The sequence below is a fragment of the Scyliorhinus canicula genome, chromosome 3 (assembly GCF_902713615.1).
Source record: "Scyliorhinus canicula chromosome 3, sScyCan1.1, whole genome shotgun sequence".
Lineage (NCBI taxonomy): Eukaryota > Metazoa > Chordata > Chondrichthyes > Carcharhiniformes > Scyliorhinidae > Scyliorhinus > Scyliorhinus canicula.
Genome location: NC_052148.1, coordinates 53,476,092 through 53,492,990, shown reverse-complemented (window position 1 = coordinate 53,492,990; position 16,899 = coordinate 53,476,092). Strand labels below are relative to the sequence as shown.

General features: G+C 43.0%; 1 protein-coding gene across 22 annotated transcripts in view; it reads left to right on the top strand.

Annotated features, from left to right (window-relative positions):
• The window catches only part of LOC119962658 (transcription factor 4-like), a 679,430-nt gene that overhangs the window by 402,041 nt on the left and 260,490 nt on the right, over positions 1-16,899 (top strand). For 21 of the 22 annotated variants that reach the window (XM_038790553.1, XM_038790536.1, XM_038790535.1 and 18 more), the window contains 2 exons: positions 5,587-5,722; positions 10,769-10,818. The exons of the other annotated variant lie outside the window; for it this stretch is intronic. In XM_038790553.1, coding sequence (XP_038646481.1) covers positions 5,587-5,722; positions 10,769-10,818 — 186 coding nt within the window. The remainder of the gene's footprint in view (positions 1-5,586; positions 5,723-10,768; positions 10,819-16,899) is intronic. 22 annotated transcript variants of the gene reach the window in all.

Below are 16,899 nucleotides of genomic sequence, written 5' to 3'. Positions count from 1 at the left end.
AGGGTGGATAGCAACAAGCTTTTTCCAAGAGTGGGGGTGTCAATTACAAGGGGTCACGATTTCAAGGTGAGAGATGGAAAGATTAAGGGAGATGTGCGTGGGAAGTTTTTTACACAGAGAGTGGTGGGTGCCTGGAACGCTTTGCCAGCGGAGGTGGTAGAGGCGGGCATGATAGCATCATTTAAGATGCATCTAGACAGGTATATGAACGGGCGGGGAACAGAGGGAAGTAGATCCTTGGAAAATAGGCGACAGGTTTAGATAAAGGATCTGGATCGGCGCAGGCTGGGAGGGGCGAAGGGCCTGTTCCTGTGCTGTAATTTTCTTTGTTGTTTGTTATACTACTACAAACCTAGTGCCCCTTGTTAATTGATACTGTAACCCAAACGTCGCTGTCTACCATTCCAAAGATCCCAGACCTTAGCCCCCAAATTATGTTACAACCCCCTGGGCTAGTGCGCGAGCCCCACTTGACCCGGAGTTGCAACACAATTGAAATTACTAAATATTTCTGAGAAAAGCACCGGGGGAGGGATTCTCTGGTATCCGGCAGGCGGGCCGTACCGGCACCAAAGAGTGGAGTGAACCACTGCGGTTTCGAATCCGCCAGAGAGGATTCTAGAATTTCACATGTTACTCCCTGTTCAAAAAGGGTATCAGGATAAACCCAGCAACCCTCGGCAAGGCAGTTTAACCCTGACAGTAGGAAAGCTTTTAGAAATGATAATCTAGGACAAAGTAAAGAAATTGTCACTGGCACAGATTTATTAAGGCAAACTTGATTAAGTAACTTGATTGAGGTGTTTTGCAGAAGCTACAGAAGGGGTTGATGAGGGTAGTGCAGTTGATACGTACCTGAACTTTCAAAGGAATTGATCAAGTGCCATTCGAGGGCCGAAGGGCCCGTACTGCGCTGTAGTGTTCTATGTTCTATAATAGAGCAAAGTTGAAGTCCATGGAATAAAAAGAATCATGGCAGCTTGGATACAAAGTTTGCTGGAACTATAGTGGTGAATGCTGCATTTTGCACTCAAGGAAGGTATAAAGTGGGACTTCACACAGGTCGGTACTTGGACCACTGCTTTTCTTGATATATACTATAAGGGCCCTTGCTGTTGATTCACTTATTTCCCCTTTTTTAATTATTGCTGTTATCATCTTTAAGTCAAGCAGGACAAGTGAGGAATTCATAAGTTACAAAACAGAACACTGCTAGCATTCGGACAGCAGAACGACATTTCAGCATCCTTCGTTTGGTTGGCTGATGGCCAATGAATTGCCAAAAGGCCGTATCCTGCCTGGTAACAGGCAGTGATTGGGTCCTGCCTGAGTGGGATGCTTTTCAAAGAGCCAGAGGAAGTACAGTTGGACTCCTGGATGCCAAGAGGAAAGACTCTCCCCCTCATGTTTTCTCCAGAAAAGCTGCATGGCTGTACACCGAATCTGAATGAATCTGCAGTGAAAACCTCAAACCGACCATAATACATAGGTGCAGAATTAGGCCACTCGGCCTATCGAGTCTTCATCAGCATTCAATCATGACTGAGATTTTTCTCCTGCCTTCTCCCCATAGCCCCGATCCCCTTATTAATCAAGAACCTATCTATCTCTGTCTTAAAGACACTCAGTGATTTGGCCTCCATAGCCTTCTGCAGCAAAGAGTTCCACAGATTCACCACCTTCTGGCTGAAGAAATTCTGTGGGAGCGATTCTCCGCCCCCCACACCAGGTGGGAGAATAGCGGGAGGGCCTCCCGACATTTTTCACGCTCTCCCACTATTCTCCACCCACGCCCGACCCACGCCACGAATCGCTTGCTGTTTTTTACGGCAAGCGACGATTCTCCGAGGCCGATGGGCCGAGCGGCCGGGCCTTCACGCCCGTTTCAATACGGCAGCAAACACACCTGCTTGCTGCCATCGTGAAACGGGTGCCAGATGCCCGTTTGGGGCATCTGGGGGCCCGATTGGCACGGCCGTACCACGGCCGTGCCCAGGGGGGCATAGTCCTGCGATCGGTGCCCACCGATCGCGGGCCATGCGTCCGTAATGGACGCACTCTTTTCCCTCCGCCGCCCCGCAAGACGTGGCGGCTTGATCTTGTGGGGCGGCTGAAGGAAAAGACACCAACTGCGCATGCGCGGCTGACGTCATCGGCCGCGTCAGCCGGCATGATGCTTGGCGTGCAGCCTTGATGACCGTCGTCAAGGCCGTGCCGCCGTGACGCACTGGGCCGCACTCCTAGCCCCACCCGGGGGGGAGAATCGGTCCCGGAGGTGGGCATGAAGGCTGCTGTGGGTCACGGCCTGTCCCACGGCAGACTTTACGATTCTCCGCATTTGCGGAGAATCTCACCCCTCATCTCTGCTTTAAAGGATCGTCCCTTTAGTCTGAGATTGTGTCCTCTGCTTCTAGTTTTTCCAACAAGTGGAAACATTCTCTCCATGTCCACTCTATACAGGCCTCGCAGTATCCTGTAATTTTCAATAAGATCCCCCCCTCATCCTTCTAAACTCCAACGAGTACAGACCCAGAGTCCTCAACCGTTCCTCATACAACAAGCTCTTCATTCCAGGGATCATTCTTGTGAACCTCCTCTGGACCCTTTCCAAGGCCAGCACATCCTTCCTTAGATACGGGGCCCAAAACTGCTCGCAGTACTCCACATGGGGTCTGACCAGAGCTTTATACAGCCTCAGAGGTACATCCCTGGTCTTGTATTCTAGCCCTCTTGACATGAATGCTAACATTGCATTTGCCTTCCTAACTGCCGACTGAACCTGCACATTAACCTTAAGAGAATCGTGAACAAGGACTCCCAAGTCCCAAGGTGTTTCTGATTTCCTAAGCATTTCCCCATTTAGAAAATAGTCTGTGCCTCCATTTCTCCTTCCAAAGTGCATAATCTCACACTTTTCCACATTATATTCCATTTGCCACTTCCTTGCCCACTCCCCTAGCCTGTCCAAGTCCTTCTGCAGCCCACCTGCTTCCTCAATTCTGCCTGTCCCTCTACAGATCTTTGTATCATCTGCAAAATTAGCAACAGTGCCCTTCAGTTCCTTTTTCCAGATTATTAATGTATATTGTGAAATGCTGTGGTCCCAGCACAGACCCCTGAGGCACACCACTAGTCACTGGCTGCCATCCTGAAAAAGACCCCTTTATCCCCACTCTCTGCCTTCTGCCAGTCAGCCAATCCTCTATCCATGCCACGATCTTACCCTTAACATCATGGGCTCTTAACTTATTTCACAGTCTCCTATGCGGCACCTTGTCAAAGGCCTTCTGGAAATCTAAATAAATCACGTTGACTGGTTCTCTTTTGTCCAACTTCCTTGTTACTTCCTCAAAGAATTTTAACAGATTTGTCAGACATGATCTCCCCTTGACGAAGCCATGCTAAATCAGTCCTATTTTATCATGCACTTACCAGTACTCCGTAATTTCATCTTTATTACACATCTTTAATAATGGAGTCTAAAATCTTACCAATGACTGACGTCAGGCTAACCGGCCTATAATTTTCCGTCTTTTGCCTCCCTCCCTTCTTAAACAGCGGAGTTAGCCACTTTCCAGTCCAATGGGACCCTTCCTGCCTCCAATGATTCCTGAAAGAGCACCACTAATGCCTCCACAATCTCCTCAGCTATCTCTTTTAGAACCCTGGGGTGTAGTCTATCCGGTCCAGGTGATTTATCCACTTCAGACCTTTCAGTTTCCCCAGAACCTTCTCTTTAGTGATGATCACTGAACTCACCTCTGCCCCCTGATTCTCCTGGAGCTCCGGCATCCCACTGGTGTCTTCAACCGTGAAGACTGATGGAAAGTAACTGTTCAGTTCCTCTGCCATTTCTTTGTTTCCTATTATTACTTCTCCAGCCACATTTTCCAGTGGTCCAATGTCTATTTCTGCCTCTCTCTTACCTTTTATATATTGAAAAAAACTCTTCCTATCTTCCTTTATATTACCAACTAGCTTGCACTCATATTTCATCTTCTCCCCCAATATTGCTTTTTTAGTTATCCTCTGCTCGCTTTTGAAGGCTTCACAATCCTCTGGCTTCCCATGAAATCTCGCCACTTTGTATGCTTTTATTTAGCTTTTATGCTGTCCTTGACTTCCCTTGTCAGCCATGGATGCCTTGTCCTCCCCTTAGCATGTTTCCTCCTCCTTGGGATGAATTTCTGTTGTGCCTCCCGAATAACCCCCAAAAACGCCTGCCATTGCTGCTGCACTGTCTTCCGTGCTTGGTTCCTTTTCCAATCAACTCTGGCCAGCTCCTGCCTCATGTCTTTGTAGTTACCCTTATTTAATTGTAATGCCGTTACATCTGATTCCAGCTTCTCCCTCTCAGACTGTAGGGTAAATTCTATCATATTGTGGTCACTGCTCCCTAAGGGTTCCTTCACCTTAAGTTCCCTAATCAAGACTGCCTCATTACACATTACCAAATCCAGAATTGCCTGTTCCCTAGTAGGCTCTGTCACAAGCTGCTCCAAAAAATCATCTCTTAGACATTCCACAAATTCCTTTTCTTGGGATCCACTACCAACCTGATTTTCCCAGGCAGCCTGCATGTTGAAGTCCCCCATGATTATTGTAATATTGCCTTTTTTTCATGTCTTTTCTATCTCCTGATTTATTTTCTGCCCCACATCCTGACTACTGCTCGGGGGCCTGTTCATAATTCCCATCAGGGTCTTTTTACCTTAGCGATTCCTCAACTCGACCCACAGAGATTCTATGCCTTCTGATCCTATATCGCTCCTTGCTATCGATTTAACTTCATTCCTTACTAACAATGCAACACCACCCGATTTGCCCATTTGCCTGTTCTTTCGCTAGGACACACATCCTTGGATATTTAGATCTCAGCCCTGATCCCATTGCAGCCATGTCTCTGTCATGCCCACAACATCGTACCGGCCAATTTCAATGTGTGCAACAAGCTCATTTACCTTGTTCCGTGTACTGCGCGTGTTTAGGTACAACACCCTGAATCCTGCATTGACCACCTCCCTTCTCACATTTGTCACCTTTTTGCTCTGCTTGAGGGTGATATTGTTCTCTTATTTTGGTTCTCTATTGCCCCTTCAGTTATTACACCTTTTAAGCTAACATTCTGGTTTCCACTCCCCTGCCATACTAATTTAAATTGCACCTGCAGCTCACCAAACTTATATATCATGGTGCATACATACACTGTTAACCTAAGTTAGATCTTACTGCATTCCATAGTTGGGGAGTTAGCTATTACGAGTGTGGGCTATTGCAGCATTGAAATAAAAAGTAACGTATCATTTTGAAAGCAATTAATATTTGGTTATTGGGAATGAAGAGTCTTGCACCTTGATTTTGCCATAAACTTCATCTCTCCTTCCGTCATCACAAGTTCATTCCAGAATCTGTAGTCATAATGTATCAATTTTTAAAATTACTATCTGCATTCAGTAGTGTGAAGAATTAATATTGCAGTCACATGAGGCAGTAAAAATGAGAAATGGTTCTATACTGACTGCTATCATGCAATAAGAACAAATGGGTTACCCTAACAATTTTTTCTTTTTTTTTTATATGTTACAGTCAAGTCTCCTTGGGCCTGACATAGGTATGGGCAGTCCAGGAGCCTTATCCCCTACAGGCACCAAGCCTGGCTCACAGTATTATCCATATTCCAGCAATAATTCCCGTCGGCGACCAATGCATGACTCCTCAATGGGTGAGTGCTGTTCCACGTTTAACTTCTATTATTGAACTCGCCGCTTTAGTCTTCTTTGAGTCTTAAGTGGGCCATTTTTGCAACTCTTAATATACCCCCATGTACTGTCATCCCTTCAAAAGCTATTTTGGGATCACCTTCAGCAAAAGTTACAGTGCTGAATGTTCTGAATTTCCAATTGAGAAATGGAGAGGGCTGTGTAATCTTAAGCCTGAGATACAAGTGAATTGTTTTTGAAGCGGAAAATAAAGGTTGCTGATAACGTGTAAAAGAGCACTCGATGTAAAAATGTATTTTATCCGTCAGCAGCTGCAGTTTATCCCGCGAGTGCTGCAAGCCTTGAATCAAGGGCACGATATGCCAGGAATGCGTTAGCAATTCCTGCATCCAGTATCGCTCCAACTGTAATTCTGAAAAACATGATGTGTGAAGTCTCTCTGTCATTATCATGTAGTTTGAATTTGTCCACCCATATTAAGGTGGAAATATTCAGCAGATCATTGTCACTTTCTGGTGCGAAATGTCAGAAGCGATGGCAGTCAGCCAGGAGCCGGGAAAATAATCGACCTTCCACCCCAGACCTGAGTAGGAAACTCAGATTTCCAACATAGCTTGTGTTTCATTGAAGCAAGTATTAAATGTGAGAACTCTGCTAAGGCCCAGATACTCATTGTTGGATATCACATAATATAGATAAAATAATTTTTGTGCTTCAAACTGTAGAAGAGACCCAGATTTGATTTTTTTCTGAGCTTGAATTATATCTGGACAGCATTTTTATCTGTCTGGAACATGGGTGATATAATTGAATATTAAGAAGAGATCACAGGAACTGCATTGCACAATGGCAGTCAGGGCAGTCCAGCCCTGACCAACAGCATATTGATTCCAACGTGCTAATTTAGTCTAATGGCAACATTAAGTATTTTGTTGTCAGTCTATTCAGAAATTTTACTTCTATTAAAAAAAAATTCATGACCATGTCCTGTACTATTCTGAGGTACAGAGGTACATAGTAGCAACATTTTCAGGACTTTAGCCTGAAAGAAAATAGCCAGATCTCACTGGTGTCTGTAAAAACACGAACTACTAGTGAGTCTCCCTTAATGTCGTACATGGGGAATCAAGTTCAAAGGCACCTTTGAGAGAGATGGAGAGGAAGGGAGGAGATGGTGTTGACAGAATGGGAGAAAAGTGAAGAGAGATTAGAGTATTGAAAGAAGAATGGGAGTGGGTAAAGAAGGAATGGAAGAGAGAGGGGTTGTGAGGTGATGGAAGCTAGAAGGTGGAGCTGACTAGATACTTATTTCTTTCTGGAGTGATGGATAGCGGGTGGTTTCTTGATGGGGAATTATTCTGTTGTGGAGTGGATAGGGAGGGGTGTTGTACATGATTTGTTACCTCAATGGAACTGGGAGAAGGTGCTTTCTGCACCAGTGGATGGATGATATTGGTCGCAGATTTTTTTAAGGGGTAGGGGAAATATGGCTGCTTCATGTCTTGGGGATTGGAGGTAACTTTACATGTACCTTTCCTTTGCTGATGTAGCAGAGTGCCTTCAATGAATTATCTGTTTCCTTGAGCTTACTTAACGGAGGAGACATCCAGAAAAAGTTTATAATTAGCCTGAAATTTATTATTTTAAAAACACTGCAGGAAGTAAATATATTCCACTTACAGCACTCTCCCAAAATTCCATCTTTTTCTTTTAACATATAAATGGTTAAATCAGCATCCCTACAACAGGATATAAAAGATAGTTTTCTTTTTTCAGCAAGATAGAAAATGTTCACACACTTTACCGTGAAGTTGGCAGGGATCTTGCAGACGTTGACTTATTGAAAATATTTTAAAAACTAAATTTACCAGAAACAAGATGGGCAATTTTGGAAACTTCACAAACAATGTGATATGTTGCAATTTCATCAAACTCTGTGCACAACTGTTTCCTTCATTTACTTCATTATGAAGAGCTTGGGACTTCAAGAGTCGTTTAGCTCCCAACATGTTTGTAAGGAAGTTACTGTTGTGATATTCTGTCCTGACAAGATATTTTGCTGCATAGGTGACTGCAGTGAAATTATTATAGGTTAGTGGATAGATGACAGCAAGTCACATGATTCAGGATAATGTCTTGTGAAAAATGCGAGTGACTTATGGACAGCATTAGAACTCTAAAAGTTGAATTTGAAGATGTAATTAGAGTTTTGCTGTTCCTCGTAACTTAAGACCACACCTGGAGCATTGCATGCAGTTTTGGTTTCCCTACCTAAGAAAGGATATACTTGCTATAGAGGGAGTGCAGCATAGGTTCATTCGGCTGATACCGGGTTTGGCAGACTATCCAATGAGAAGAGATTGGTTTAATTGGGCCTATATTCGTTAGAGGTGAGAAGGATAAGAGGAGATCTGATTGAAACGTATAAAGTTCTGATAGAACTGGACAGACTAGATGCAGGGAGGATGTTTTCCCTGGTTGGGGAATTTAGAACCAGGAGACACAGTCTCAGGATATGGGATAGACCATTTTGAACTGAGATGAGGAAAAACTCGGAGCGGTGAATCTGTGGAGTTCTCTACCACAGAAGGCTGTGGAGGCCAAGATACTGAATGTATTCAAGAAAGAGATAGATAATTTCGAAAGATTTTAATGGCATCAAAGGTGCATTGGGGAGAAAGCGAGAATATGGCATTGAGATAAGAGTATCAACCATGATCATATTATATGGCGGAGTAGGCTCGAAGGGTCGAATGGTCTATTCCTGCTCCTAGTTTCTATTTTTTTGCCTTTCATGACATCACCCAGAATAATCAATGGATTTTTCAAAAAATTATTTATTTTCTATTCTTCAAATGTACTATAAACCAGTGAATTTATAGCAATAAATGTTTTTCACAAAATATTTAGTGAAATGTTATTTTGATGTTTTTATCCAATGGCATATCCTTGCTAAAGGTGGTGTGATTGAGATGAAAAGAATTAATGATAGCTCCAGAAGAGTTCAAGTCGCCTGGATCACTTGATTATCATCATGGTATCATCAGGTCCCCTCTGTGAAACAGCCAATTTCAGTGCATTTTACAAAATTAGCGGTCGCTGCAAATGTGTCACAAAAAACACTACCTTGAATAGGCAGTATGCTCCTGGTAGATTACCTTTGGGAATTGTGGAATATTTTTAATTTTCCCTGAAGAGATGAAATGGGAGAGGTACAATGCCCAACAGGAGAGAATGTACGAGGCATGTGAAAGATACAGGCTTGCTGGCTGAATGATTTAATTCCGCATTTTCTCATGTTCTTAATACCTTGAGCTGATGTCACATGCCATTAGAGCAAAAGGTTAAGCAGTTTAATACTGGAATCCAAACCTTGAGATAACTTTACTGCTCAGACAGTACTGTAGTCACATTATCCTTATTCTCAGTAATTTATGTACTTTGGAATTGCTCAGAATAATCTAAATTGCAAGGTGGAGAACAACATAAGAATTATGTTTATATCACTTTGATTATGCATTATATACATGATTTATTGTGACCAAATTCAAACTTGTTACTTTGAATGTAAGTGGAGAATATGAAATGGTCATTAAATCAACAAGCCCACCCCTTTCCACATACAACTCAGTGGCAAACATTAAGACAGAAAATGGTGGTCCTACAACTAAAAAAGACTGATTGAATTTGGACCAGAATATAATGCCATAAAACCCCTGTTGACATAGACTTACGAAAAGCATCATCAGCTGATAATGACCGGTAAAATTGACATTGACATGAATTGCAGCAGTGCCTGTGAGGAGTGGCCACCTGTGAAGTGTAGCCACGTGTTCACAGTTCCATCTGTGATTTACAGTTTTAATGAACCTGCCCTCTGAGATCGTTTCACATTATAACGGGAACATAAAAAGTAATGATAGAGGAGTTGAGTGTTTTCAGATGTGATTTTAATTGACAGCCATGTGGAGGGGACCACCTGTGAATAAAGACCACTTTTTGTGTGAACCATGGGTGGTCGCTTTGACAGGTTTAGCTGCATGTCCCATTATTCATTGGCAAAACTCAGATGCAAGTTGTCAAAAATTATCAGGTGCTCCTACGGATTCGCTGCTGATATTAATGCACAAGACAGTGAATATATGCTACTTAGCTAGCTAGCACTATTTAACACAACAGGTCTTTTCTTATTAGTGAAATTTGTCTTGAGTTTGAAGGTTTCCCCTTCCTCTAAATTCTACCCTTATCGACCGTGGACCATTATTTTTGGGTTATTCTACTGAAGCACATCATTTACTTGTCATTTGTCTGTCTTCTGATATCTTTCTTGCCATGCAAATCTAAAGCAGGAAGATAACACTTGGGTGGGAAAGTTGCATTATGCCTATTTGCAAGTAGGGCTTTCATATCACTTCCATGCTGACAAACTTAGATGACTCTCTGAAACATACTTGTGTTCAAAGGAAGCTAAGGGGCAATAACTCACATTGATTTCTCCATTGGTGGCTCAGTTGCTAAAAACACTGCCTGGCATGATAATGAGCTATACAGGCCCTATAGGGTTTAATCCACAAATATAGCTATTAGCTGATCTCAGTGAAGCAGTAGTTGAGACTTTACAGTTGGCTTCAATGTCCCGGACTAGAAAAGGGAACAAGCAGCCTGATTTCCCATTTCTGACTGTTGTCTTTCCGAGATAAGATGCAGTCATAGATATCCAGTGATACTGTGGTTAGATTGAGCTGTGAAAGCCCCATGGTATAACAACTCCCTGAGACTCATCAGCCACATCTTCATGAAAAATAGCCGCTTGGTTAGCCGCTGTGGAAGCTTGCCTTGACGTGAGAGTGAAAAATTTAGGTAAATTTAGTTTTCATGATTTTATTCAAGATCCATCCATCGGTATATTCCAATCCTGCACCCTCTTCTTTGTAACCAATATCATTCTCTAGATGTAATGAGAAAGAAAATGGGTGAGTGCAATTGATTTGACAAGCAGCCCTGGTTAAAAGAGGCCTGTACTAACATGCTCACTTACTGATTTACAGAGATTCCACCGAAAAAGGTTAGGAAGGTTCCTCCAGGCTTGCCATCTTCAGTAAGTTGCATTGTTCAATTATAATGTTCCATATGTCAGAGGTATTGATGAGAGCACTTTAAAGTTTCATGCACGATATAAATGATTAGAAGGGAAACCTTTGAATAACATAAGTTCTTATCGGGAGAAGAAGTGAAGACACATTTCAATTCTGTTTCTGGCAATCTTTTGTAAAATTTGTTTATGCTTTCATATAGGACCATGTAACCTTTTGAAGAACAAGTTATATGTTATTATTTGTCATTTTAAAACAAATTATTTATCATGAAAATAGGGGAGCAACTCAGTATTATCATCGTTGTAATTTCATCTCTTCTGTCTTCAAAGTGTGACTAGATTAACATACTCCTTGGCTGGAGAAAAAAAAACTATTAATGTCTATATTCGAGAGAAGATAATATACATTAATAATAAGCATGAGTGGAGCCGATGACCTGGTTCTTAATAAATCAGATTATTTGATAAAAGTATTTTCTTCTGCATTTTGATCTCCTTTTTTCCCTCCCTCTTAAAGCATGTGTTTTCCACCTGTTATTTATGAGAAGGCAGATAATGTAGCCCTTCTTCTTCTTGAAAACAATTCTAAAACTAGCAGTCACCCTCCAGTATGTCGCTTTAATGGCCATTCATGTGTGCACCTTGATGGCGAGTTTTGGAATTTCACAGCCAAGGCTGATTCCTCATCTTGACCTCGGCAAACATTGCATTTTCCAGCAGGTATCGCTGCATGAATATCAGCAGAAGGGAGCCTGGCAGATTATTCCCTCTCTCTCTGAAATCCAATGGTGGTTGAGGCCAAAGCGTAACAAATCTACTGACATCCTTGTTTGACCTCAGCAAATTTAACAAAAATCAGAATTGAATGTCAGAGATGTTGGTTTGTACAGCTCATTTACACTGTCACCTTTACGAACTGAGCCATCAGAAGATTGTTCAAAGAACATTGTCTTCATCACTAGGGAGGGAGAAGAGCCAGTTATTTTTGTACTAACATGGAACAATATGGTGATCTTTTTTCATCACAGTGGAATGATTTACATCACGTTGTGTCTGGCAAATAGTTAAGCCAGTATTTGTAATTCACTTGTGTCCAAGGAAGATTTAAAACTTAAGTAATAAGAACACCATCTATCATAGTATTTTTTTATGAATGATGGTTAAATAAGAAATAGTTTTATTTTTAAGCATGTTATGTTAACAATGAGGACATCTCTACTTTGGCACTGTGTTTCGAGGAAAATGCTCATATGGCATGTATTACATCTGCAAAGATACTGAAGTAATGTAGAGATCTTTCAAAAAGTAACATTTTATACGATTTATAAAATATCACAAATTTTATAAAGAACAATGAATGGGTCTACAGCGATTTAAATAAATAGTGGTAAACTATGGTTGACCTTGGTACAGATGCTTTCCTGGTGCAGGAAAGAGTCCAAAAAATAAATTACAGCCATTGCTATTAGTTTTACAAGTCGTTCCACCCGATATCTTTATATACTCATGAAGCATTAACTGACAGTACGTGACTTTTTGCTGTTTGGCAAATGGTAGTTTGGTCTCCGTTTTAAACTGTGACCCGTTTAAAAGCTACCGTGACCACGAGATCACTTCTTTTTGTTCTTTATTTCTCCACACTCCATGAAGTCAGGCCATCCAACTTGCAAGGGTGAACTTACAAGGGAGCTTTTGGTCGTTTTTTTATCATGCGTGTGCCTATCCTTGTGGCATGTAGTAACACACCGTCCCTTTGGAAAATCTTTGGCACTGATTGCGTTTGCACAGAGGAGTGGAAATATTTATCTTATTTCAGGGTCCATTTTGGTCTCTTGAGCTGGAGAGTTTTCTTAGTTGTGCAAATTCAGAGCGCAAACTCAATAGGCCGAAAGTCTTTGATCTAAGCTAAGATCTGAGTTGAGCATGTGATGTAAGTGATGGCATTGGACCATAATTTGATGTGGCACGGCATCTAACAACATCTGTTGTTAGTTAGACTGGTCCTTGCACGTTTCTATTTCAAATTGGCTTGTGTGTGAAAAGTTGCTGAAAGTGCAAGCTGATGTCATCTCAGTGAGGGCAGACCAGTGTGCCGTACAAACAACTGAGAATCTCTAACTAATTGGATTAAAGGATTGTGAAGTTAACAGTGCAAAGACTAAGAAGGTAGTGTAAATTAGAGTTGGTGAATTTAATGTCAAATCAAATGCAGCAAGAGGAGCAAAGAGAGGAAAAGAAAGACTGGATAACAGAGAGAGGGAGAGAGAGTAAAAAAGACAAAATTTTGAAGGAATAAGACTTCACCCTTCTAATAGTTCATTTTCAGTCATAGCGAGTTTGACTGTCAATAATTAATACTTACCAAGTTATTCAAATGTTATTTAGACAGAAATGGACAAGGCTCAAGGTGATTTAATCTTGTACCTGTTATGGAAATATGGTAACTTCATGCCACTCAATGCATTGCGATGGTGAGGCGAATGGCAAGATGACATCTCCTTGAAGTTAACAACAGAGCAGTGCAACCCAGTTAGAAACTTTCAGATATTTGGGTTTAACCGGACTCTGCCCCTCTCATGATGTTGCTGCACCATTTGCAAATAAATAACAGCTCGTACCATTAGTCTTACTGTTATTTTTTTTTAAGTAAATTATGGCCCAGTGCTGGTGCATTTCCAGCAGTCACAGCAAATCTGAATTTGCCGAAGATGAAGATCAGTATTGGGTTAAACAAATGTGCAAATCCGAACACAACAGAGAAGAGAAACTAATCCTTCATTCAATTTATGCTGCCCTACTTGGCTAACTTGATCAATTTCAGGAATGGGAGCAGGTCAGGTGGTTTGGCAACAAAACCTGTGGTGTAGAGGAATATTGACTCTCAGGCAGTGCTGTGAAGAATACATATTTGTTTCTGAGAAGCGGTTGAAATATAAAAACTGGAAGAATAGCATTTGATCAAATCTAGGGACAATATCAATGTCATGCCTACAAAAATGCCCAGTGAATTTAGTGCAAAGGTAAGTATTACATTAAAAGAGAGTCAAATTTTGCTCAAATGGAAGTGTAGCAAGGGGGTTGAACATGGCATGCCTGGTATCCTATTAAAGTTCAGCGGTCAGCTATTCGGTGTGTTCTGCTTCATCATCCTTTGTTAAATAAAACGATGGGCGGGATTTATCGCGCAACCCGTCGCATGTTTTTCAGCAGCCTGCCAGCGGGATTTTCTGGTTCCTCCGTTGTCAATGGGATTTCCTGTTGACTGCACCCCTCGTCGCCCGGAAACCCGTGCACCATCGGTGGGAGCGGAATACCCCGCTGGCATGAACAGCTGGTAAATCCCGCCCTATATCCAAGAGAAACTTCTCTGCCACAAATGCCCCAAATTTTGCAGTCAGTGGTGAAGGAATGGTGCTCGACATTCCCAATACAGACAGCTGCCAACAGACTTTTTGTACTTTACTGTCATCAGGCACCAGACCCATGTGAACAGGACAAGCAACAACCTGTCTCTTAAAGCAATCAGATTGAAGAACTCTCACTGAGAGGCGCATTATCTAAACCAGAAAGTATAAATCAGCTTATTCGATTCAACATAAAGTCAGGTACAGGAAGCAAAAGAAAGAGGGAAGGAAAGATGAGATTAAGAGAGAGAGAAATAAAAGGGACAAAAAGAAAATGTTAAAATATTATTTCACATAATCTATTGGTAAGCTATTGGTGGGGGAAAATGTATAGGGGAGCAAGGTAAATCAGACAGCAGCTTCCAGATTTCCGTATTTCATTATGCATGCATTTACTTCAGATATTTTTGGCCAGTTTACTCAATAATAATGATGAACGCTGATAGTTACATGGTTATGCTCAGTGTAAAATCGAGAATGAAAACCCCGGAGTGAGGAAGCTGTCCTATGAGGAAAGACTGGGCAGGTTGGGTCAGTATCCATTGGACTTTAGAAGAGCGCGAGGCGCTCTTATTCGAACGTATATGATCCTGAGAGAACTTGTCAGGGTGGATACTAAGAGGGTGTTTTCCCCTTGTGCGACAGAGGAGAACTAGGCGACACAATTTAAAAGTAAGGAGTCTCCCATTTAAGACTGAGATGGGAAGAAATGTTTTCTTTCTCAGAGTGTTGTGAGTCTGTGGAACACTGCCCGTCAGCAGCAGTGGCAGTGTCATGGGATATTTTTAAGGCTTAATTAGATATATTCTTGATTGACGACATTGCCAAAGGGTATCGAGGATAGGAAGGAATGTGAAATTCAGGACACAAATCAGATCAGTCATGAATGGTGGAGCAGGCTCAAGGCGCTGAATGGCCGACTCCTGTTCCTGCACAGTGGTTAGCACCGTTGCTTCACAGCACCAAGTTCCCAGGTTCGAATCCCGGCTTGGGTCTCTGTCTGTCCAGAGTCTGCACGTTCACCCTGTCTCTGCGTGGGTTTCCTCCGGGTGCTCCGGTTTCCTCCCACAAGTCGCGAAAGACATGCTTGATAGGTGAATTGGACATTCTGAATTCACCCTCCGTGGTGCCGGAGTGTGGCGGCTCGGGGCTTTTCACAGTAACTTCATTGCAATGTTAATGTAAGCCTCCTTGTGACAATAAAGATTATTATTATTATATCATAATTTGTATGTTTGTAAAATATGGCCCAATGTCGTTGAAAGCCATTTTATTCTTCACAGCCAGGTTGCGTTTCTGGTTACTAATCCCTTGGGTAATCTATAATGTTGTTACCAGTTCTAACTTGGATTGCTGAGGTGCCAACACCTCACGGACAGTGACCCAGGGTGGGATGGAATCCGGGTCCTCGGCGCTGTGAGGAAGCAGTGCTAACTACTGCGCCACCATATTACCTCGGATTGAAACTAAAGATAAGTTTTATTTTCCCCGTATTTTCCATCACACCTGTGTTGTGTGGGAACTCCAGGATTCTTCCTGTGCCCTGGGTAACCATTTATTGTCAGTTACAAAAGATTGAACTCTGGCTTTTGTAACTTGAGCAGCAAATGGCATCACTGCCACGCATCTGTGAGGTTGGGAGCTTTGTGCGTAGCACGTTTAAAAAATAAAAATCATTTTTACGGTATGTGTGCTCTGCTGGCTAGACAATGAAAAATAATAGGCAGGTAGTACATGAGTCCCCTAAGTGTGCTGCACTCTCCAACCATTCTTCAGTTCTGAATACTGATGAGAGTAATGGTTCACCTGGGGAGTGCAGCCAGAGCTAAGTCCGTGGCACCGCAGGTGTCTTAACTGCACAATGGGGTACAAGGAAGACTGGAAGAGCAATAGTGATAGGTGATTGAATAGTTAGCGAAACAGATGGGTGCCTCCGTGGCCACGTGCAAATCCAAGATGGTGTGTTGCCTTCCTGGTGCCAGGGTCAAGAATGAAAGGCAGCAGAACACTCTGCAAGCGGGTGGGGGGTGTGTGTGGGGGGGGTGGGGGGGGGGGGGGGGGGAGGGGGGATGCGGGGGTGGGACATGGATGTGTGGAGTGCAATTTAATGGGGTCCCATTTTGGGCCCATTTCGCAGGGTGTTTCTTGCCGCCTGCAGCGCCGAAACCGACCCTGCTATCAAATTTTTATTTTGACCCTGCTCGTCAGTACAAGAAGAGATCGGACAACCGTTTTTAAATGCCACCCTGATCTCTCGACCCCCCCCCCACCCCTCGGATACTCCATCACGGCCTCAGGACTTGCCCCATTGCCCCAACTTACCTGTTAGGGGATCCTTGAGTCCTCCCTCCCTCACCTCGCATCATAAGGGCAGTGCACCTGATCACTGACACGGATAACCTGCAGGCACATTGCCGCTGGCACCCTGGCAGTGCCCCTGCCAGCCTGCCAGGGTGGCAGTGACAAGGTGCCAGGCTGGCCATGCCAAATGCCCAGGTGGCAGCAGAAATGCCAGGGCACCACCCGGCCTGTGAGACCACCCCAGGTGGTGTTATGCCGTCTCCATGTTTGTGTGGACCAGTACTGAACGGCGACATGGTGAAGTCTTCCATGCGTAGGTGTTCATTCCCGGGCCTCGGGAGCATCAGACGCCGACATATTTAAGTGAGCTTAACTGCTC